A 24,886-nucleotide genomic window follows, 5' to 3' on the forward strand; every position below is an offset into this window, starting at 1 on the left:
CTCCCCTTCCCCCCTCCCTCCCTCTCCCCTTCCCCCCTCCCTCCCTCCTCTCTCTCCCTCCCTCCCTTCCTCCCTCCCTCCCCCACCTTCTTTCTCATACAGTTTTTTTCTGAATGCTTTTTTTTTCTTAATCTTTGCCATCTCTCTACCTCAAAGTTGTAAGACACATGTCCTGACATGGTTCCCATCAGGTGCCAAAATGGTTTTAGTGAATTATAAAGGTAATGATTTTGCCCCCTTTTTTTTACAAGGACACATTGTAAAAAGGGCTTTTTCCCCCCTCATATTTAAAAGAAGGTACAGTAAATAAATAAATGACGGTAAATAAATGTGAGAAGAATGCATAAAACACAGCCCGCCAGGCTCCTGGGCTGCGTGTGCCCGCGCCTGTCCTGCAGGAGGAGAGTTGCCTCCTGTGCAGACACTCTTTAGGGACGTGAGTGCTGTCAGAGAGGATGCACTTTGGGAAGGAATCCCCAGACTAGCAGCTATACCAAACCAAAAGACCTGGCTTCTGCCTTTCTCTTTTAGGGGATTCTATGAGGCCAAAACTGTATGCGCACAGGGAGAGCTGCAGAGTGTAGCCATGCTCCCAGGACCCACTGTGCCTGCGGCCCACTTCCCGGGCCGGGCACAGCCCTTCGAGGGGAATAGGCAGAAGCCTGTCACTCCGCGTAGGGTTACTAACTTGAGATCCTTTTCATTGACATTCAGGGTCAGTTTAACTTCCTGCTGCTGTTTTGTTAAATACCGGTGGTTTAATAAAGATGAAAATAGCCCCATAGCCAACTTTATAATTGGAGCTTTACCTGCCACGAAAATTTTGAGCTTCTGAAATAGTTCTCAGACCTGTACTACTTAGGAGTTATTAAATGGAGATGATTAATTCTCAGTATGAGCAAAACAGAGGCATTCTTGAGTTAATAACTTGGTTTTATGGAAACTTTTTTTCTTTTTAGGCAGCTTTTTCTAAGTGTATTATTCAGTAACTTTTAGCAGATTTAACTACCATGAGTTGTAGGACGTTTCCCTCACCCAGTCAGGTCCCTCGCGCCTGTGTCCTCATAACCCCAGCCCAGAGCCCTAGGCAGCCTCCTGTCCACCCTGCCTCTGTCGATTTTCTGGATATTTCATATGAGTGGAGTCATGCAGTATTTGGCCTTCAGTGTCCGGCTTCCTTCCTTCCTTCTGCATGGTGTGTTTGAGGTTCCTTCCTGCTGCAGCCTGGGTCGGTGCTTCCTTATTTTCATCACTGACTAGTATTCCATGATGTGGATAAACCACGTTTTATCTCTTCACCCATGTGTGATGGACATGTGAGCGGTATTCCATTCTCTGGCTGCTAAGAAGGATGCCGTTATGAACATTCTTAGGTTTTTAAAAAAAAATCTGTATTAAAGGTGCCTCCAAGAGAGATGAAGTTTTGCTCTTCGGAGGTGATTTTTACAGTAAGAATTCAGGATCTCTTGAGGGTGAGTTTGATCCTTTTAGTGAAAGAAAGGAGTGAGTTAGCCTTCCCAAGTAAACTCAGTGGAGCGCGAGGGTCAGGATCGAACAGTGAGTTTTCCCCTTACCCCGTCATTAATGCTCCTTTCAGCCTCAGCTGAGGCTGATCACCAGAACTGCTTTTCTGGTTTGGGGGGGGTGGGGATTTTTTTTTTTATATAAATCTATACTTTGTCTTCTCCATGAATGTTCTGTGTTTATAAAGAACATCATTCACTAGTTTCAGTGCAGAATGTGATAAAATACTGTGTCTTCCCTGAGCTTTAAGAAGCAAGATTTTGTGAAATAACCCTACAATTCACTCCTTTATTTACTGAGTTTAAAAACATTTTTCGTAAATATCAAGCAAAATTCTCCATTTGAGGTGGAAAACATGTTGCTTTGAGAAGCAATTTATTGACACCTTTCAAATGTCCCCTTTGTCCAGAAGGTTCCTGCTGCTCAGGCTGTGGGTGGCTTGTGTTTCCTTTGGCTCTGTTCCTGGACAAATCCCTGATGTTGTTCTAAGGAGGTACCCCAAAAGTAGCCTGAATTGGGGTTTATGCACATTTGTGGGCGTTCCGTGAGAGCATACTCCGGTAAGGAGGCACTTTGCTCGTGAGGTCCAAATTCTAATTTGCCTCTGGCTGGCGTTTTTTTTTTTTTTTTTTGAGAGTGTGTGTGAGAGGGAGAGAGGGAGTTGCAGATTCCCCGCTGAGCAGGGAGCCCCATGCAGGACTCCATCCCGGGACCCTGAGATGATCATGACCGGAGCCGAAGGCAGATGCTTAACCCACTAAGCCACCCAGGCGCCCCTAGCTGGCGCTGATCCTTGAAGGCAGAAAGTGGACTGGATGTTTATTTCACATCCAATTTTCCACTGCAGAGGGGGAAAAAAGGGGGAATTGATCAGGACCTTTAGTTAGTGACTGAGGTCTAATCTCCAAATTGCTGAGCAGATCTGTTCCACAAAAGTAATTACGTAAACTTTCTTTTGCCTTGACCTGAACGTTGCTTTTACAGGTGGTTTTGACAGGCGCATCTTGTACTGAACTGTCTCCCTTAGTGACAAACCAGAACCTAAATAAAGATGATTTTGCTCATTTTGTTTTGTAAGGTAATCTTTTCTAGGGTAGAGGTTCACTAATGTGTTTTTTTTTTTAGGTTAATTAAGAGCAGTTAGTGAAGGTTCCTGATGTTTAAGTACCCAGGCATGATCTGATAGTTCACACAATAACCAGTAGGTGCCTGCTTCCAGAATCTTCTTTATGATGCGTTATCTAGAAAATGTAAATCTTTGCATGGCTCTCTCCAGGTATTTTGGACCTTGGAATAATTATTTTTTGTTTTGAGCTAGCTTTAGATCATAGGACTATGCAGAGTCAAAAAACGTTTGTGCACACGTATGGGAGCTTCATCCCCCTCGGCAGAACTGCCCTGTTGTCGGGGTGAGGGAGTTCGGGGAGCTTTTTCTGACCAAGTGTTTACTCAGACAGCTGGCGCAGCCAAAGGAAGAAACCCTTTGTGGGCTACCTGTGCCGGAGCTATGAGCGTCGTCCGCCAGATGAAGCACGTAAACTTTGCCGAGTACACGCCAATATTCGCACCACAAGACACTGTCTGTCTGGGTCTCCCTCAGCTCCCCCCACATGCTGTGGGGCATCGGGTTCTCCTGTGAGTCACCTTTGGCATTTATACTTCTCTGTGTGCTTCCTTGGGCTTTTGTGGTGGGGAAGGGGTCTCATGAATCCTGCGGACTTTGTCAGCAGAGAATTTTTCAGTGATTCTGGAAGGAGAGAGGACTTCAGAGTATTTGCACAGGGGTGGGTGCTGAGTCAGTGGTCCTGCGGTCCCAGAGCACCGGAACCCTCAGCCTTCAGCCCTGGTGGTGAGGACATAAAGCACAAGGGCTCTTTATGAGGAGCCGGACACTGGCTCAGAGGCCGGAGCGTCTGGGGCATCCCTGCCTCTGGCCTCCTGCCCCTGGCTCCCTCCCCTCCCGGCCAGCCACAGCTCTGGCTGGTTCCACGAGCAGAGCTGGCCTTTTGCTCCAGAGAGCCAGGCTGGAGCATTGCAGATGAGTCAGTTTTTGGCAGAGGGAAGGCTACTTTGAGCACTTCTCTTTCCCTTTTGTTCAGCCCGAGGTGGGGGAGGATAAGGCTGGGTAAACATCCCACTGAAGAGCACCCTGACCCCTTGGCTTTGGCTCTCCTCCACTGTCAAGGGGGAAGCGGTTGGCTTCAAAGCCCTGCCCCGTCTAGATGGTTTATCCTCTCATTGTCTTGCCGTTCTGAGCTCTGTCTTCCTGACAGGTCATATGACGGATGACATTACTGTCCTCATTCGATTTTTTAATTTAATTTTTTGGAAGCACGTTCGGACTTAACTCTTAAATACGGAGCTTGGCGTGTGGTCTTTGGTGGTCAGTTACACTGCTCGCACGTTACACACTCTGCACGTGGGCTGCTTATGACCTTGACCTTTGGGGCTGAGCAGCTGTTTCAGCCTTGGGCAACTGAACTTCTAAGCTTTGGTTTCTCCGAGTAGGAAAATGGAAATGACTAGACTGTGTTTGGATTAAATGAGATAATGCCTGTCAGGTGCCTGGCCCCGAGGAGCTGCTGGTGGTACCGTTATCGGGCTGAGCGAGTGGTGTGGTGACGGAGCCACGTACCCCATCAGCCATCTTTCATACCTTGAGGGTCTGTGCAGCATCTCCTAGCCCGGCACCTGCTAGACCCTTGTAACTCCTCCTAGAGAGGAAACCCATGTCAACCTCCTCAACCCCAGAGCCAGAGCTTTTGTTGTTTAGAGTCAGTATTTTTGGCATGTCTTATTTCAGAGATTTCTCTGCTGTCAAATTTTTTGTTGGGGACTGACGGGAGAGGTGGTCATTGTGGAGGAATGAGGATAAGGCTGTGGTGTTCGTGATGTTTGTGAAGGGTCATTTGCAGGCTCTGGTCACAGCTAGACTGCTGGGCAGCTGGACTGGCTGCATTGTTCTTAGGCTCTGGCACTGGTTGGTACTACCAATGGGACAATGTGGCTAGGAGCCAAAATCAAAGTTGTGATCTAAAGAGCTGTTTGGCACTAAGCACAACCGAAAGTACGAAGGCAACATTTTTAGTTGCTTTTGGTTCACGTTTTTATTACAGCAGTGCCGATCATCTTTCTGTTTCCCAGTAGCCCATTTTGGCAACTATTCATGAGATTGTTTTGTTTTGTTAGCAAATTCAAGTATATGTGAAAGAAGGACCAAGAGTTGCCAAATTGTACATCAAGTGAAAATATATTTGAGTTTAGGGTGGAGGGGCTGGTTTTGGAAGCACGTACACTGTGAAGTGGGGGTTGTTTCTATCTTAGAGATTACATAGATTAGCTAACAGTGGTTCTGGAGGGTGATGAAGTCAGTTCCAGTGGCTACAGAAGATCCCTTTCAGTTTCCTCTTTCAAAAAGCATGGAGTCCAGATCACATCTGGTTAATAATGTTTACTGGGGGGCCTGGCCAGCTCAGTGTGTGGAGCCAGCAACTCTTGGTCTGGGGGTTGTGAGTTCAGGCCCTGTGTTGGGTGTAGAGATTGCTTAAAAAAAAAAAGTTTCCTGGGTTTTCTTTACTCTTCTTTTCCCTCTGTAATTTCTCAAATTCTGTCTCCACATCAGCCATCCTTGGAACCGTGTGTGTCTTGTAGCTCCCATTGGAGCCTCTGTCCCATGTGCCTCTGTCCCGGCCTGGAGAAAGGTCTGGGTCGGGGTTCTGGTTCTGAGTGACCGGGGGGGGCGCAGCAGGCTGGGACATGAACCTCCCATGAACTCCCATGCAGACCGGGTTTTCTTCCATGAGCCTGAGTCGTAAAGGACTCTGCGGCCGAGGTCCAGGTGGCAGAGGAAATGGATCGGGGTTTGTGAGGTGCGCATTGTATGGTGGCTCCGTTTAGATTTTCTTGTTTCGGGCCCAAAACAAGCTGGCCCCAAGTGAGTCACTGAGTGTGAGGATTGACCAGGCCACCCTTGTCCCGACCGAGGAAGACAGAATGCTCTGGGGTGAGGGAGAGTCCAGGCAGAAGAGTGCCACCCCCACCCCCCCAAAACTGTCGTGTGGGGGGGTCCCTGTCCTCCCGGGGACCGGGCTGCTCTTCTTCGTCAGGCCCCTTGATGCATCCAGCGAAGCAAGCGTCTGGGGCCTCTGGAAAGCGGTGCTGCTGGGGCGACCCCACCAGCAGAGGATGTCCCTGGAGGGAAGACTGGAAGTGGTGGGAGCTAAACTTAGCTCCCTGGATGAGCTGCCTGCAGAAGGAGGGGAGAGGGACATGGGGGCGGGGTGGGAGGCTTAAAGGGACAGCCACAGGCTTTCCAAGGGGTTCTCGTGGGAATCGCGGGCTGTGTGATGGCTGCCCAGGGGACCTGCACGGGTTCTGGGAGGAGGCGTCCTGAGAGCTCAGCTGGCCCTGTGTCCTTGGGGGGCCTCTGTCCCGGGGGCCCTGCGTCCTGGGGTTTGGGATAAAGAACGCCCCGTGCCCCGAGGGGAGGAGAACCTTGGTGTCGTCCAGATGGCTGGAAGGGCACTGCAGGCTCTGGTGTGCTTGCCCTCGTGTCTGGGAAGGGGCAGCAGGATTGGTGACTTGGATCGGCCCATGACCAGTGATGGGCCCACCCGGTGTTCCAGGGCTGGTCAAACCTTTGGGAGAAGATGAGGCATGGACTCACAAAGGCAGCACTGCTTAGAAACAGGCCTAGGTAATTGGTTTGCTAAAAGTGATCTCTCCCGTACTTGGAAGTCCTAAATAATTTCCAATGACTACCTTTTTAATCCTGTGTCAACGTTTCCATTTCTTCCCCGAGGCAGAGGACGGAGCGGGCAGCCGGTCAGGAGCACACTCTGCCTCGCTCAGCGCCTTTCCTTGTTCACCTCTTACTTCCTCAACCTTGAAGTGCCAGGTGCTTGTCTAGTCTGTTTAGCACTTTTTAAATGGAGTATTTATGTTGCTATTGTGTTCATAGTCCCGTGACAGCCTGGTGGCAGGAGAAGGGGCAGGTGGGAAGCAAGCAGCCTCCACCGGGGGATCTGGGAAAAGTGCTACAGGACAGCCCCAGTGAGGTGTTCACAGTCCCCTAAGAGCCGGCTTGAAGGGAGACGCCGGCCCCAGGGTGGTTCCGGGACGCCCTTCACTACGTTTCTCTCTCTCCCTCCCCCTCCCCCCTCCTTTTTTAAAATTGTAAAATGTGTAAGTATTTCTCCCATCCTGTATGAATACAGAAGAGGGTCTGAAAACATATACACAGTTTAAATATAATAAGCCAAATGTCTGTAGCTGCCGCTCAGATGAAGAACATGGGTGGTAATTTACTGTCCACCGTGCGCTCTCTTGCCATTGAATACACCGCCGTACCCGCCATAACTGTTGCTCAGATTTGGGCTCGTCATTCCTTTTATCTGTATATTTACCACCGAAGTATCCCTAAGCAGTACTAAGGAACCTTATAACTGGCCCGGTTTTAACCCCTCTGTGCCTCAGCTTTATCATCTGTAAAATGGGAATAACAGTAATACCTTCCACAAGCATTGTTTTGAGGATTGAGTTAGTATGTGTATAGCACTTAGATCAGCACCGGCCACATAGTCAGCACTTTATGTGTATTAAGCTACTGTAATTATTGTTAGATTTAGTTTTGCCAGTTTTTAAGCATCATGTAAATCAAGAATAGTGTAATTATTTTACTGTGACTTGGATTTTTTCATTCACCATAATATTTTGAGATTCACCATAGTATGTTGATGCTCATGGTAATAGTTCCCTCTTGTTCATTCTCCTGTGCTGTTCTAGAAGATGCTGCCAGTTAGTATCCATTGAACTTGGGGTGCACTTTGGGTTTTTCCAGCTTTGGCTTTGATGATCCTGCCGCTGGGAGCATTCTGGTGCACATATGGAGGTCTCTAGGGCAGTGGTTCTCAGAGTGTGGTCTGGCGGTCCTGAGACCTTGTCAGGAGCTCCTCAAGACCAATACAACTTTCAGAATAATACTGAGTTATCCTGTGTCTTTTTCACTCTCATTCACTCAGGAGTGGCCAGTGGACTTTTCCAGAAACCACATGGCATGTGACAATGTCATCACTCTGATGGCTAACTAGACTTATGCTTGTCTGTTCCAGTATTTTTAAATTCTGTCAGGTTCTAATTTCTAATACGATAAATAGTGATAGATTGGGAGATACTGCGTTTGGGGGAGGGGTTTCCTTTGTTTGACTTGAGTAAGTCAGTAAAAGTGCAGGGGCTTTCCATAAAGAACCTGAAGAAACGAGATTCTGACTCATCCCCTTTGTTTTCAGTTAACAAATGACTAATGCCTAAGCAAGAGATTTTTAGACACTCACTAGGTTTTAGAGCTTCTGTCTTTGGAATCAGGAGGCTCCATTATAAGGAGGAGGGTAAATCATTCCTTACTGCCGTTCCAGTGTGGGGGCAAGTTTCTCTAGATCGATCCTAGACACCAAACACAAGTCAGCAATCCACCGAGTTATCTGAGGAAATAACGTCTAAGCTAGCACTAGAAGAAGGCTGCTTTGAAAAAAAGCCATGTCTTCGTTCACCCACAAGCATTCGGTACCAAAGTGCCAAGACACCTGGTAAGCTAAGGACGTACAAGTGAAGGTGACCCTTTCTTTCCTAGTCCTGTTGCCAGGTACCTAATTGTTACAATGTAGCCAGGTAAAACCACCACACGGATGCACGGGCTCACAGTGCACGCGGGTCAGGAGTCCTGGTGCGTGGAGTTCACTGGGTCCGCTCTCGCAATCTCTAGGCTGAGATCAAGGGGTCCGTTGGGGCTGTGATCTCACCGATGGCCTTTTCCAGCTCTCCTGTCATTGGCAGAACTCATTTCCTTGCAGCTGTATGACAGCGCCGTTCTGTGTCGTCGGCCGGTAGCTGCTCTGGTCTCCCAGGCGCAGCCCTGGGTTCCATGCCACGGGGCCCCTCCGCTCACAACTTGGTGCCTCTTGGAAAAGGCTCGCCTGCTTAGATCACGCCGACCCAGGATCATCTCCTGGCTCAGCTCCGAGTAGCCCAGTCCAGGAGTGCTGCCGCCTGCTCTCCACGGGCTCTGCCCCTGCTCGAGGGAAAGAGATTGTACATGGGCACAAGTGGTTGAGGCGCATCTGACCATTCTGCCTGCACAGGCGTCTTTTCCTAACCCAGCAGTGCAAAGATTTTCACCTATGTGGGTTTTTTTTTTTTTTTTTGAAGTCTGTAGTTTTAATTGTTGTTTTTACATTTAGGTCTGTGAACACAGTTTGAGTTAATTTTCGTGTATGATATGGATAAGGATCTGTGTTCCTTTTTCTGCCCCATACAGATCACCAGTCTTTCTTGCACCATTTTTTGAAACGATGTTCCTTTCCCCCACTCGAGTTGCCTTGACAACTGTCAAAACCCACTTGGCATCTGCGGGAGGTCCTGTTCCCAGACTCTCATTTCTGCTCGGTTGTCTGTATGCCTTGCCTTTCGCCAATCCCACTCTTACTCCCACTTCATAGAAGAGTCTTGAAATCAGGCATTGTAAAGACATTTTCCCTTTCATAAAATTAAGTTACTCTAGGTCACTTTTTAAAAATATGTTTTTAAAATGAGCTTGTCATTTTCTGCCCAAAAAAAAAAAAAGCCTGCTGGGATTTTAATTGGCATTGTACCGAGTCTCTAGATCAATTTGGGAAGAACTGGCATCTTAACAATATTGAGGCTTCTGAAATTCATGAACATGGCACATCTCTCCAGTCACTTAGGTCTTGAATTTTTTGCGCCAGTCTTCCACAGTTTCCAAAGAAGAGGTTTTTAACCTTTTTTAAAAAATCCATTTTAGCTACTGCAATAAGGCAGCAAATATAAGAAAGGAAACCTGGGGCACACATATCCAAAAAGTTCCTATTGGCAGATGATACAGAAAATGCCAAGGAACCACCCAAAAAGTCACAGAACTAGTTAAGTCAATTCAGCAAGGCTACAGGATACATGTAAAAAGTGAACGTTATCTCTGTATGCTAGCAACAAGCACATGGAAATGGAAATTTAAAACGCCAATACCATTAACAAGTGCTCAAAAAAAGGGGAAATGCTTTGATGTAAATTTAGCAAAACACATACGGGACTTGTAGGATTAAAAATGACAGGACACTCATTAAAGAAATCAGAAGATCTGAACAGATGGAGAAGATGGATCATACTCCTGGATTAGGAGACTCACCAGAGGGACAGTGTCTGTTCTCCCCACATTCACATACAGATTTCTGTTCCTACTAAAATCTCAGCCAGACCGTCTGTAAATATAAATATGATTATTCCAAAATTTGTATGGAGAGGCACGAGCGTAGTGGTATGTGGTAATCCCCACAGTGGTATTGGCAGAGAGAGGGGCACATGGGTCAGCAGAACAGACCCAAAGCTAGCGCCATGCCAAGTATGCCCAACCGATTTTGGCACAGGTGCAGAAGCAGTCCAACAAAGGAAGGCTAGCCTCTCACGGGTGGTGCTGGAGCAGATGGATATCCATAGACCAAAAAAAGAGAGGAAAAGAACCATGACTAAATCTCAGGATCTTAGGCGCGACGTAGACTGGAGCATAGACTTAAATGTAAAATAGAAAGTTTTGAGAACATAGTAGCAACTCTGGGACCTGAGGCTGGGCGAAGTATTCTTAGATATGACCCCGAATGCAAAACCCGTAAGAGAAAAAAATCATTTTTGAAAAAAAGTCAATTTTGATTTTCTCAAAATGACAATTTTTGCTCTGCAAAAAGACCCCCTTAAAAGGCTACAGACAGAAAATATTTGCCAACCACACATCCAACCAAGGACCCTTCTTTAGAATACATAAAGAGTTCTTGAAACTCAACAATAATAAAACAATCCAACTAGAAAGTGGGCAAAAGATATCAAGAGATCTCCCCCAAGAGGATGTGCACATGGCAAATAAGCACGTGGAAAGATGCTCAGCATCACCAGCCACTGGGACATTGCAGACTAGGGGAAATGCAAAACCATGCTGAGGTACATAATAGAAGTCAGAAAAGCAACATAGCCATACCAAACAAAGGTGGTGAGGATGTGGAGAAACCAGGTCTCTCCCACGTTGCTGGCGGGGATGTAAAATGGTGCAGCTGTCCTGGTTGACAGCCTGGGATTTTCTTCTAAACCCTAAATATGTACTTAACTATGTGACCCAGCCATCTCCTAAGCACTTATCCCAGAGAAATGGAAACTCTGTCCACACAGCACCCATACATGACTGTTGATGGCAGCTTTACTTGTAATAGCCACAGCCACAGCGTCTCCAAATGGGTGAAAGGTGGAAGAAGCCACAGTGCATCCCTGTCATTGGAGACTACTCAGCAGTAAAAAGGAACAAACTGTTGATACACACAACTGGTTGGATCTCAAGGCATTTCTGCTGACTGAAAAAGCCAGTTTCAAAAGGTCACTTGCTGTATGATTCCATTTAAAGTACATTCTAGAAAAGGTGACACTACACAGACAGCAATCGGATCAGTGACTGACTAAAGAGTGGCAGTGAGGTTAGCGGCTGCCAGGGGTTAGGGACGGCAGGAAGGAGGGTGGATGACTGTAGGGATGTCTGGGGGGAGCTCTCTGTGCTCACAGATCACATCTCTCTCTCGGTTGTGGAAGGGACGGTAGTTAAACAAATTTACAGATGTGATGAAGTGGGTAGAACTGAACACACACATTGTACCCACGTCAGTTCCCTAGTTTTGATATGGTACTGTACTAACATGAGATGTAATCATCGAGGGAAATGGGGTGATGTGCACAGACCTCTACTATCTTTACAACCTTCTGTGCATCTATAATTATGTCAAACTACAAAATCTGTAGCAAAACAAAACAAAAAAAACTGTTCCTAAATATATTGTGTTCCTTAGTGCTAAGTGGAATTGCTTTTTTTCAAATTTTATATTCCAGTTGTTTACTTACTAGATTACCTGTTTATTACAAAGGATATTAAAGGATACAAATGAACAGCTGGACAAAGAGATAACACAGGGCAATGCCATTCCAGAAGGGTGCTGAGCATAGGAGCTTTTGTCCTTTTGGAGTTTGGGGTGCACCACCCCCCAAAAATGGAAACATTTTTGTTGAGCAACCTAGAAGCTCTCCAAATCCTATACTTTAGAGATTTTTATGGAGGCTTCATTATATAGGCATGATTGATTAATCATTGTCCATTGGTGATTGATTCAACTTCCAGCCTCTCACCCCTCCCCAGTGGTCAGGGGTGGGGCTGAAAGTTCCAACCTTCTAATCATGGTTGGTTCCTCTGGGGACCAGCCCCTATCCTGAGAGCTTTCCAAAAGTCACCTCATTAATGTAAACACAGGTGAGGTTGAAAGGGGTTTGTTATGAATTATAAAAGATACCTTTATCTCTTTATCATTTAGGAAAATCCCAAGGCTTTTAGGAGCTCTGCCTGCCAGGGGATGAAGACCAAATATGCATTTCTTACCATAAATCACAATACCACAACTTGCTGAGGTTTTGTGAAGAATACTGTGTCTGTACAAGAAGGCTTTGATCTGGAGTTTTGCTTTCTGGTCTGGTATCGGGGTTGTGCTGGCCTCATAAAAGGCATTAGCAGGTATTCTTCCTCTTTGGTTTTCTTTAAAAGTTTGCATAAGATTAGTGTTACCTCTTTGAGTGTTTGATAGAATTCACCAATGAAACCACTGGGCCTCGGGTTTTCTTTTTGGGAACATTTTTTATAACAAATTCATGTTTGTTTTTTTTTTTAACATTCATGTTTTTTAAAAGTAAACATAGGTCTATTCAGGTTTCACTGTTGGTAAATTGAAATCTTTAAAAGAGTTTTGTCCATTTCATTGAAGAAATCCAGTTCGTTAGCATGAAGTTATTCATAACGTTCTCTTAATATCTCTGTAATGTCTGTAGGGTCCGTAGTGTAATTCCTCTTTCGTTGCCGGTGCTAGTGATTCCCCTTGTTCTTACTGGATTACTCTGGCTAGTATGTTACACATTTTGTTGGCCTTTTTGAAGAGCCAACTTTTGGCCCCATTAATATTTTTCATTGTGCATCCATCCATTTCCTATTTCAGTGATATGTGGTCTTTTTTATTTCCTTCCTTCTACTCCCCTTGGGTTTTCTTTGCTCTTCCCTTTTAGGCTTTTTGAGAAAGAAACTTCAATGATTTTGGATCATTTTTCTTTTCTAATATAAATATTTTTTATTTTAATTGCAGTATAGTTAACATACAGTTTTATATTAGTTTCAGGTGTACAGTGTAGTGATTCACTTCATAGATCACTAAATTTAGAGGTACAGATTTCTCCCCTAAATAATACATTAATTACATCTGAAAGTATTTTTTTTTTAAGATTTTATTTGTTTATTTGAGAGAGCACAGGGGTATGGACAGAGGGAGAGAGAGAATCCTCAAGTAGACTCCCCCCTGAGCACAGAGCCCGATGCAGGGCTCTATCACAGGACCCTGAGATCATGTCTGAGCCGAAGTCAGACACTTAGCCTACTGAGCCACCCAGGTCCCCCCCAAATATTTTCTAATGTATTTTGTGATTTCTTCTTGGTTTCCATGTGCTTCATGGAGTTTCCCTCTCCCTGCTTGCATTTCCCATCTGTTCTTGAATGTTGTGCACTTTTTCCACTAGAACCCTTAGCATATAAATCATAATTATTTTAAATTCCTAGTCTGTTAATTGCAAAACCTCTGCCATACCAGAGTCTGGCTCCGATGCTTGCTTCATCTCTTCAGGCTGTGATTTTTGCCTTTTAGCGGGCACTGTCATTTTCTGGTGAAAGTCAGGCATAATGTATCAGTTGCTGGCTCCAGCCGCGTTTTCTGTCCCCAGTAAGCTGTAAGTCTCTGTATTCACCTGCCTCTCCAAGGTGGGGGGGCAGTGGTTTGCCCTGTAACATCAAATCTGGGACGAATCTAAGAAGGGTTCTTGGTTTTCGGCTTCCTCAGCTTTTGTCTTGTGAGGACTGGAGTGACAACTTGGAGGTTCTTTACATGTGGGATCAGAAAGGTGGGATTCTGCAGTGGAAACCTTTAGGAACTCGCTAAGCCCTCTCCCTTCCCACCCCTACTCCCAGCCTCCCTCACCCTCTGATGTCGGTGCTTTCTTATCTGGAGGAAGAGAATGTCTAAAATCATGCTCTGGAATTTCTTTCTAGCTCATTTTCTGTGGTGGTCCCTGTGACAGAAATGGAGAATCTAAATCTGTGGTTGTCGGGCGCCTGGGTGGCTCAGTTGGTTGGGCGACTGCCTTCGGCTCAGGTCATGATCCTGGAGTCCCGGGATCGAGTCCCGCATCGGGCTCCCTGCTCAGCGGGCGGTCTCCTTCTCCCTCTGACCTTCCCCCCCTCATGCTCTCTCTCTCTCTCTCATTCTCTCAAATAAATAAAATCTTAAAATAAATAAATAAATCTGTGATCGTCAAGGCTGAGTCTATAATTCGTACTACTAGCCTTGCAGAACTGTTTCAGGGATGAGCCTAGCAGCTCTTCATACACGCGCAGAGTTCCTCATGTACGGACAGCGCTGCCTTAAACCCAGACAAGACCCCAGTGAAATGCCGCTTCACACGTATGAGTGTGGCCGCAGGCTAGCGAGGGTCGCGGGGGTGGGAAGCCTTCTCACCTTTGCTGGTGTAGATGCGACTGGGGGTGGTCGCCGTGGAACACAGTGTGGTGGTTCCTCAAAAAATTAAACCTAGAATTGCCATATGACACAGAAATTCCACTACTAGGTGGAATATATGCCCAAAAGGATTGAAAACAGGTGTTCAAATGAAAACTTCTCTGTGAATGTTCCTAGCAGTAACCAAGTGCTGGAGGCCGTCCGGATGCCCGCCCACTGGGCAGTGGGTGAACACGACGGTGCGCCTGTGCAGGGGGTATTCAGCTAGAGAACGGGGGCACTCACAGCTGCTGCGTCATGGGTGAGCCGTGAGCGCGGGGTGCCAAGCAGAACAAGCAGAGTACCTGCTGTCTTCAGGGGTGACAACAGCGTCTTCAAACAAGGTAGAGCTGGCGGTTGCATATCACCGCGAAGACGCTACATGCCACTGTGTTATAGACACTTGCTTTTCAGGATTTTATTTTTTTAGGTTTTATTGATTTCAGTAATCTCTACACCCAGTGTGGGGCTCGAACCCACAACCCCGAGATCGAGTCGCACGCTCCACTGACTGAGCCAGCCAGGCACCCTGTATACACCTTTAAATCGTTAATTTTATGTTATGTGAATTTGACCTCAGTTGGAGAAAAGAAAAATCCCAGATGAGAGAGGCCTGGCACTTTAAAGCGCTCACGGTGGACCTTTTCCTGGGGTCTTCATCACAGATGGGAAGGAGCAGCTGTCCCCGGGAACTGGGGTGGGGGAGGTCACAAGCACAGGGACACCCCGTAAGACAAGGACTGCCAGCGTGAGCCTGCTTCCTCCACACCTGCACATTCGGGGGCAGAAGTGCTCGGCCGCCAGTGTCCTGGGCTCTGCCGCCACTTGACACGCTGTTAGGTTCACTTGTTGTAGTTTGGTTTCCATTTTGAGGGGTTGATATTTTAAATAAATTTTGTTTTTAACTATGCAAGATATCTGCATGGTTCCAGAGTCAGAATGCATTCTGAGACGTCTAGCTTCTGCCCGTGTGTCTGCTCCCCCGTCCTTCTCTCCCCTGTACTTCATCATTTTTATCTGTCACTGGTTTATCATTCTGTGTCTCCTTTCTTAAATATGCGCAAATAGCAACTGCTTTAATTCCCCACCGCTTCTTACACAGGGAGACTCTGTCATGCCCCTGGCTTCTTTCACATACCCGTGTGTCAGCCACCCACTCTCCACACCGCCTCTGACCCCCCACGTGAAGATGACATGCTTTGTCCAGCCAGCCTTCCGTCTGTAGACACTTGGGCTCTTCCCGGGCTTTTGATATTGTAGAGGTGCTACAGTGAATCTTGTACCTAATATTTTAGGATTACAAATTAGCAACAATTTATAGGCACCCAAATTAAAATTTGAGAATCTCTATGTCTATGGTGTATATTAATATGATGCTTTATCTTTTTCCAGAATACTTTCACAGCTGTGCTATCATTTACTCTCACAAGACCCCAGTGAAATGTCATAGGTATTGGCAAAGCCTGAATCCAAGTGAAGGGTTTCCTGTGGGGAGTTACATAATTTTTTTTAAGTATTTGTAGTTCTCTATTCAAACACTGTTTGGTTAGCATCTCTATAAAGCCAAAGTTATGTCTTAAATATGATATTTGTAAGTAATGAAAATCTGACCTTTGGAATACTTTGTTGTTGTTTCTAATATACAGTTGTTTTAAAAATTTGTCTTCGTGATATGTTTAAACGAGTGAAGTAAACTTCTGAGTCCTCTAGCTCACCATTGACAAGCCCTGTGTCTCCGTCCCATGTGACTGACCCCATTTTAGAATACCAATATCAACCTCACTGGGTCCAGGAACTATAGGAACAGCTCATGTGTGCAGAGATAGGATTTCAAACTGAAAAGGCACTGGCCCCAAGTGCAGGTTCCTGTTTCTCTTTGTAACCGCCGTCCCTGCACACCCGTCAGCCCGCGGCACTGGCAGGAAGTACCAGGAACTGAACCGAGGGTGTGGGAGAACGGGTCTCATCGCTGGCAGGAAAACGGGTGTGACCAGTCAACCTGGAATATTGATCCTTTTTTTTTTTCTTAAGATTTTTATTTTTATTTATTTGACAGAGAGAGACACAGCGAGAGAGGGAACACGAGCAGGGCGAGTGGGAGAGGGAGAAGCAGGCTTCCCACTGAGCAGGGAGCCCGATGCGGGGCTTGATCCCAGGACCCCGGGATCATGACCTGAGCCGAAGGCAGACGCTTGCTTAATGACTGAGCCACCCAGGCGCCCCTGGAAGATTGATCTTGACGGCCTGGTCTTATGCGGTGTTGAAAGAGCCGAGTCTATTCACTTGCGGTCTTGAATTAGCTGCATGAGGTCAGCCGATGTCCACTGACGGGGCTGGTTCATAATGCAGGGACCGCCAGCACATGGACGGACGGGTGTGCAGGGGTGTGTCTGGTGATGGGGACAGAAGCTTCAAAGCAGCAGCGAGCCCACTATGTGTGATTTGTCTGCAGCAGGTGTGGGTGATAGGTGCTCCCAGGGAAGATGTCATGAAGAATAGAGTCCATTTGCCTAAAAGCTCATTGTCTTTATGGGTGTGATATGTCCAGGCCCTGCCCAACTGTCTTCCAGCCACATTTGCCCGTCTGTGGCACAATTGCAAGCACCCCAAAAAGACCCGCTGCTGCTTGAAACTGATCAGCCCCCCTTCTCCACCACCAGCACCCCCCACACTCGTCCAGCTGCTGGTAATAAAAATGCACATTTCTTGGGAATTGGGTCAGGAAAGCAGTCTGATGTCAAGCCTGTGCCTAGTAGCCTCTGAGCACATCCTAACAAATTTTTGTCTCGTCTACTCCATGGATCCATGGTATTATTAAAGAAGTGACTTAGATTTTCCGACCAAGGAGGGTTATAAAAAGCCCATTTCTCATGTACACTTTCTCGTCAGACCATGAGACTGCAGTGGCCATCAAGAGGACCCCGGGACTGTTTGGCCACACGTGATCCTCTTTTTGTAAAGGTGCCATCTTTGTCTGTTTGGTCTGCCGATAAACATACCTAACCTGTGATTGTGAGAAATATTCTGGAAGCTGGAAAGCCCAAGGTCAGGGTGCCCGCAGACTCGGGGTGTGGTGAGAGCCCCCTCCTGGTTCATGGATGGTGTCTTCTTGCTGTGTCCTCACGAGATTGGAGGCGGGGCCAGAGCTCTGGGGTCTCTTTTATTAGGGCGCTGACCCTGTTCACGGGGGCTCCACCCTGCAAAGCCCTGATGCCATGGCCCTGGGGGCTAGGTTTCAGCACATGATGGGGGCAGGTGGCACAGTCTGCAGCGGGTGCTAAGTGGTTCATTCTGTGGTGGCTCCTTAGTTCCTGCCACTTGCCATTTCTCCCAAGACATAACTCCTTTCCCCAGTGTTGGAAATCTGTCAGAATTTAAACCTGGACATTGTAAGGAACCTGGTGCTCTGGGAACCGTGAAGCCCGTGCAAATGATCGTTCCGTAGACTGCATGTCGAATCCGATGGCGTACCCCTCAGTCCCTGGCGGTAAACCACAGCATCCAAACCATGGTTCCCACTCAGCCTGGAGGGGCCACGGAGTGTGGAACTCAGTGACTCCTTGCTGGTCCAAACGAGCTGATTCTCCTCTTCCCTCCTTGCCTTGACAGGAGAGCTCTGTGGACAGACAGCCCCAGGGCAGCTACCGCAGGGACCCACAAGTTAGTGCCAAGAAGAGGCAGGCCTGGCATGAGACTGGGCTCCCCCTCCTCGTGCACCAGCCCCCCGCCAAGCATGCACGCAGTGGCAGAGAGCCCCAGATAAATCTTGTACCTCTGAAGGAGTGAAAGGGTGCTAACATTTGGAGAGCAGGTGGGGTGACCCTGACTTCAGGCTCACTAGGGATCTTTCCATTCAAACTGGGACATAACAGCTTTCTCGCTTTTTTAATACTTAGCTCATCCTTCATTGTGTCCTCTGGGGCACTTTTCCTTTCACACCTGTACCGTTGGGGTGAGCACACATGTGTCAGTGTTTCCCCAGGAGAGTTGTCATGCTGTGGTGACGGGATGTTGGCCGGGGCATCGGCGTTGCCCTGACTTTATGCCCAACCACACCAAACCCCGCTTTCTTTTCGCCCGGTGCCACCGCATGCCTCAGAGTGACCCAGGGTGGCCCGGGCTGTGAGGGGCTGCCACCAGCTGGCCTCCCGGTGCGCAGACACTGCCGGCATCCATCGGCTCTCCTTGCACCTCCAGAGCCCCCAAGTGGGAGGCAGGGGGGCTGAGAGAGACGTGGTTGTGGGGGAAGTCACGGATCGGGTGGGTTTCTCTGCGGCCCCTTCTTGGACCAGCTGCCTCACCCTGTGGAGATGGCTGTCCCCACACCCAAGCTGGTGTCCAAAGGGGACAGACACCGAAGGGTGCAGCTGGCAGAGTGGCAGAGGCGGGGTGCCAGGGAGCGGGGTGTCCATCCTGGAGCCCCAGGTGCCATCTCTCCTGCTTGTGTGTCCCTAGAGCAGAGAGCAGACTGCACCCACCACACCCTGACGTTCGGGAGAACTGCATGTGCGAATCCTCCTCTGTGCTAGAGTGTGTGTGATGCGTGTTTCCATGCCCCTTAAAACTGCTGCCTTGTCAATCCTCCAAAAGGCTGGAGGGACGTAAAACGGGACATATGACTCCCACTGAAGCAAGCTGACTCCTTACTGTCTTCTTGGGGCCTGTTGGAGGCAGACTGGGGGAGAACTCCAGGGGTCAGGGCACTGCCCTTGCCATTGTCATCGGTTTCCTTTACTGTTCTATATAAAGTCACAGGCTCGAGCCGTAATCCCTCACCTTTCCGAAGGTCTCCTCCGTGACGGTCTAGGGTGTCAGCCTGCCGCCTGCACACTTCTGTGTGAATGCAGGCGGATGTGGGCTTCCCTGGCGGGACTGTCCCCAGGCCCGCATAAGGGAGCCCGAGCCACCACGCGCCATCCGGTGGTGCCTGTGGGAAGCTGCGTCCTCCCTGTGTGCGGGGCGCGAGGACTTGTCTGCCTTCTGCTTCTTGAGGGAAAATTGCCGTAGCTGTGCGCTCACCCCTTCCTCTGTTCTGCTCCTTTCCATCAGTGTTTGAACACCCTCTAAACGCTTCTCCTCAAACGGGGCCCAGGGTGACCGTAAGGTGCACATTCACTGGAGAGCGGTCTCTGTATGGGCGTTCAGGGCAGAGAACGTCCAGGCAGTGATGGGCTCACTGTTCCACCGCAGGAATCCAAACTGAAGGTTCTTGTTCGAGGCTGCGAATCAGGTCGTACAGACGGGGGCAGCAGTGGAATGTTAGGCCCGTTTCCGGAAACTGGAAAGTATGTGGTCACAGGCCTGTCGTTGAAGAATTGCCCTCTCTAGAGACCACGTCCACAGTGCCCTGGGCCATCTCTGTCCAAGCAGGACTGCTCACAGGGCCCTGACGTAAGCTTCTGGCTCTGGAGCAGGCCAGTGTGCATGTCTGGAAAGGAAGGGTTAGCCCGCAGCACCCTGCCCGTCACCAGACTCACCCAGGGTACTTTGAAAACACAGTCTGAATCTGAATTCTAGAAAAACTGCATTTAAAAATGTTTTCAGCCGTGTTTTTAATTTTTGAAAATGCCTGTGTGCTCTCAGTCTCTTTGCCTTCCCATTTATACAGAGGGGAAACAACACTCATGTGATTCCGTTATCTCCTAGTGGCCAGATCAGGGTTCTCCACCAAAACTGAGTTGTGCGTGTTTTTCCTCTGTGACAGGGTGAATCGGTGAAGTACTTTCTGGATAACTTGGACCGGATCGGCCAACTGGTGAGTACAGACCGCACCCCCCGCCCCTGGGAACCGTGAGCCAGGGTTAGGAAGTGTGTGCGTGGAGGCCAGGGCGGCCCCCAGCCTGCAGGTGTGCGCACCATCCTTGGGCGCCCTGCGCCCCGCATCCAATGACTGTGGGCAGGGCTGTCATGTCTTGCCCTCACTCAGCTCCCGACTCTGGGTCAGTGTGGAGGGAATGTCTGTGCGTGGCGTGAGCATTCCCGCCTCCTCATGTTCTCGCTCGGACTACCGCAGAGGACACAGGGATTCTTTAGTGAACGGAGGATTTCCTTTAACGTTTTATTGATGGGAAACACACACACAAGGGCAAATCGTTGGATGAGCCCCCGGGCCGCCCCCCGCCAGGAGCACACACCTCCTCGCATCGTTCCACAGTAATGGGATCCTGCCCGCGACACCATTGTTGCTCCTAAGACATCCGCAGCATTCCTCCGTATCGACCGCCGTCCGGTCTACTCGGGGATCTGCCCGCGTGTCTCATGTCCGTGTTTTCCCGTGTGCGCTGCTTGTTTGGCAGTTGGAATCCACGCCCTCGTAAGGCCCGTCCTTCGCAGTTGGGCCATGTCACTCAAATGTCTCCTACTCTGTAGGTTTCTCCCCGTCTTTCCTTTTCTCCCCGTCTATGTGGTGAAGTAGCTGGATCGTTCCTGCAGGGGGGCCTCTCACGCGGGTTGCTGTCCCCCCCTGCAGTGTTAGCTCTCTGCCCCTGCTCCCGTGTGAGCAGGCTCTGGACCCAGAGGCCTCATCGTCCCTGTTTGGTTTCTGGCAGGGCCCCTGCCCACATGATTGTGCTCAGCGGTCATGGAGGGTTTTAAACGGACAGCACCATGGTTGCGGAAGACTTCCCAGAATGACGTATTACGTAGATTGCAGCCTAAACCTAACTAGCATCGCAAACCTAGATTAAATCAGTTCACAGTAAGGTTTGAGAAGGCGCATGCTCTAGAAGTCAGGAGAGGACAGAGGTGGCCGTGGACAGAAACAGACCCCGGGGTTCCAGCAACCTGCCTCGGGCCAGGGGGCCTCTGCTCGCTTAAAACAAGCCCTTATTGCCTTCACCTCCGTTCCATGGCCAGCGTCTGATGGTACAGATGAAAGTGGCTTTTGGTGTTCGGTTCAGCTTCTCACCCAAGTGCATCACTCCTGATTCTCATTTTCCCGTGTTCTTCTCCTGCTAAACTTTTCCCTTCTCCTGTATTTTACAGAATTACTTTCCCAGCAAGCAGGACATCCTGCTGGCGCGGAAAGCCACGAAGGGCATTGTGGAACATGACTTCGTTATTAAAAAAATCCCTTTTAAGATGGTGGACGTGGGCGGCCAGCGGTCCCAGCGCCAGAAGTGGTTCCAGTGCTTTGACGGGATCACGTCGATCCTGTTCATGGTGTCCTCCAGCGAGTACGACCAGGTGCTCATGGAGGACAGGCGCACCAACCGGCTGGTGGAGTCCATGAACATCTTTGAGACCATAGTCAACAACAAGCTCTTCTTCAACGTCTCCATTATCCTCTTCCTCAACAAGATGGACCTCCTGGTGGAGAAGGTCAAGACCGTGAGCATCAAGAAGCACTTCCCCGACTTCAAGGGCGACCCGCACAGGCTGGAGGATGTGCAGCGCTACCTGGTGCAGTGCTTCGACCGGAAGAGACGGAACCGCAGCAAGCCGCTGTTTCACCACTTTACCACCGCCATAGACACGGAGAACATCCGCTTCGTGTTCCATGCTGTGAAGGACACCATCCTGCAGGAGAATCTGAAGGACATCATGCTGCAGTGAGGGAGGGCGCCCCTCGCCGTCGTCCACCGCAGCCGGGCCCGCGGGGGGCTCCTCGGATCCGTGCCGCCACACCGGCCACGCTGGCCATGCCGCCGCGCTCCAGGCCCGGGGACACGGACACTCGGACGTTAGCTGCTGAACCCGGGGCGTAGTCAAACTACTGAGAATCCAAGGGGTCACTTTGGTATTCATGCGTAATACCTAGGAACACAGCTTTCTCTCTCTTTCCAGAAACTGTATTCCTTCTCTGACACAGTTTAACCGAGGGTGGAGTGTTGGTGGCGGGTGTGCACACGCCCGCACACGCACACTCAGTAATGACAGCACAAAGAGCTGCCCTTGCAGATGGCTTTTCCCGCTAACTTGTGTGTCTTCCGTGAGACAGACGAACCTGAGAGCTTTGCCTCACGGTGGTTTGCGGGAGATCAGGTGTCTCTGCGTCACCTCCCAAAGCGCACGCGTTGCCTTGTAAAACCCTAGTGCCGGTTCCTTGAGAGACCCTGGTCCAGGCACCCATGATCTGGCCAGGGGCCCCCAGCTTTAGAGGGTGGGCATGGGCTTGCCTTAACGCCCCACGGCCGGTGTGCCGGCGCTGGGCGTGCCTGTTACACGCACCCGCCCTCCCTCCCCTGGCCTCGCAGGTCACTCTTCTTTCAAGTCCTCTTCTGACACCTGCACTGGGCTGTATCCGCCTTCCCTTCTTTCGGAAGGTGCTAGAATGCTTCCTCTTCCCTTCGGGGCTTCTGAACACTGGCAGGATTCCTAGCACAGCCTCTGTGAATGCCACAGCTGACCTTTCAGAAAGCCCAGACTCTCAGAGTTTCTGCAGACTGCCACCACCCCGATGCCTTTGGACAGCTGGTCCCCGCTTGCAGCTCTGCTGGGAGTCTTGATTCTTACTGAGGTCTCTTGCTTCCATTTGTGTACACATGTCACCAGCAAACACTACCAGACATAGCCCTTGTCCGGGAGAAGCTGCCCAGGCCCGTGAATGTGGACACGGGAGAACAGATGTCCCTCTCTGTGCCCTTGCCCACTTACCTTTGTGCAGGTGTCTCTCCCTGGCTCTCAGCACACTGCATCCCAAGCTGGTCCCGCTGTGCGTTCCTCTCCTAGGACGGTCTGTCTGGTGTGTTGGGACTTTCCCCAGCATTGAAAAGGGAACAAAAAGAGCTTCCTCTAACTGGCACCAGTCCATTACTGTGGCCGAGTAACACAAGTGAGGCCCCTGTCCCAAGGCCGCCCTCTTCCCGATCCCGTGTCCCTTTCGCATCTCCCTCCTGGCCCCTTTCCAGCAAGATAAACAAGAATCTTGTGGCAGATGCTGATCCAGAAGGAGAGGGAGCACAACCTGCTTCTGAGTCATCCTTGCTATCAGTGTTCGTAATGAGGCAACAACATGAAATTCTTTCTCTTTTGGTGCTCGAGGCTTTGTGTCCGTGTATGTTGGAGTTTTGGTTTTTTTGGCTGGGAAAAAAACATTGCTGTTTGTGTACTGCTTCCTGGGGCTCCTCATAAACTGAAGGATGTGACCCAGGGTCAGTGCCGATGACCATGGCTTAAAGGAAAAGGAGCACTCTTGGCAGGCTCCCTCAGGGTGGTCTGGGGTCCTTCCAGCCCGGTCCCCAGGGCGGCGGGCCTCTCTCACGAGTCACTGTCGGGGCCTCACCAGCTGCCACTTACTGATGGAGGAGCCATCACCCTGGCCCCGAACGCTGCCCGCGCTGTGGGCTGGGCTCCGCCCGCCATGTGCACCGTGCTCCGGCCCCTTTAACCCGCGGAGCAGGAGAGGGGGCTGCGCGCTGAGCTGCATGGGGAGCTGGGCAGACGGGGGGGTGGGGTCTGAAGGCCCCGGCTCGAAGTTCTGGGCTTCAACAGAATCGGGGAAAGAAACTTTTTGCAAGGCTCAACTAAAACCATTCACAGCTTCCCCACACATAGACTGTAGTTGTTTTTTGTCTCCAAAACCTTCGGCTTTTGTATTTTTTTTTATTTTAATTTCACTGTTATCCTTGATTATTGTCTTTTTTATTGAGTTGTTGGAGAAGCAGGAGATAGTCGTGCCTCATCTATTATTGCAAAAATGTAACAATAAACTTCCTCAAAATAAGATCTTTCTTCATAGTTCTACTGTTTACATAGAAGGACACATGTAGGCTTTTCCCTGAACCACTCTTCTATTTGTAGAGAAATGGTCTCAAAGACTTTGTGTTCAGCCTTGTGATGTACAGAGATCTCCAGGATCTGTATTCTTGTAACGTTTTTTACTTCTTGGATAAAAGAAAAATAAGTCCGGTTATTTTAACTCCGAGATCCAAAAATACTCTCAACACAAGATCATTAGTTAGGACTGCCTGGCTTGGGCGTCCTGGGGGCAGGCGCACATGGACTCAGTGGGACTTGTGGGATAAAGGTGCTCCCCCAGGATGCGCGCGGCCCACACAGCTGGTTCGCGGCTCCTACTTCGCACCCCGCGGGCCTTGGTTGGAGGGTCCAGTGTGGTGATGACCACCTTTGCTCTGGGTGTTCATTAAGCTCTATCCTCCGCATTCAAGCCCAACCATTAAGTCAGATTTTTAGTCCCCAGAATTCAGAGCCCAACACCATCAATCCTAACTGTACTTGAAGGTTCACTATCCGATCGTCGGCCTTTAATCCTGAAAGGGTGCTGCATGGAGCCTGATACACAGAACTGTCTCAAGTCCTGCTTTCCATGAAAGCACCGGAAACACAACTTCAAAGCCAATAAAAGCATCTTGTACATAGAGACGGGTGTGTGCATGCATGTGTGAATGCATGTGCGTGTGCGGCCCTCACGTCGCGTGAGTGAGGGAAGCCCCGAGTGTGGCTCTGAGGTCTGAGAGCTCGAGAAGGACCTGCTGCTAGACCCTTGACGCGTCCTGAGCCCCACCACCAGAGGACGCCAGAGGGAGGGGCAGGGGCAGGTGGGGAGTCTGCTGTCCTGACCCCCGAGGTTCTCTTCACACTGCAGTCTTTTCCAGAAGGAGGCACATGGGTGCTGTCCAGCGGCCATGGCCTGGGTGGGGCACCACGGTGTACGTTTACGTGTGGGAAGGGCAGAAACCCATCCAGAGAAACACCAGTGACAGGCATGCTGCGTGCTCTGC

General features: G+C 49.4%; 1 protein-coding gene across 1 annotated transcript in view; it reads left to right on the forward strand.

The window, feature by feature from the left end:
- GNA12 (G protein subunit alpha 12) overlaps positions 1 to 23,868 on the forward strand; it is a 108,467-nt gene extending 84,599 nt beyond the window's left edge. The window contains exons 3-4 of the mRNA XM_025863747.2: positions 19,909 to 19,959; positions 21,189 to 23,868. Coding sequence (XP_025719532.1) covers positions 19,909 to 19,959; positions 21,189 to 21,758 — 621 coding nt within the window. The 3' untranslated portion in view covers positions 21,759 to 23,868. The remainder of the gene's footprint in view (positions 1 to 19,908; positions 19,960 to 21,188) is intronic.
- Positions 23,869 to 24,886: the final 1,018 nt, after the last annotated feature.

The sequence above is a fragment of the Callorhinus ursinus genome, unplaced genomic scaffold (assembly GCF_003265705.2).
Source record: "Callorhinus ursinus isolate GAN/ISIS: 27379988/994484 unplaced genomic scaffold, GSC_fseal_2.0 scaffold70, whole genome shotgun sequence".
Taxonomy (NCBI): Eukaryota; Metazoa; Chordata; class Mammalia; order Carnivora; family Otariidae; genus Callorhinus; species Callorhinus ursinus.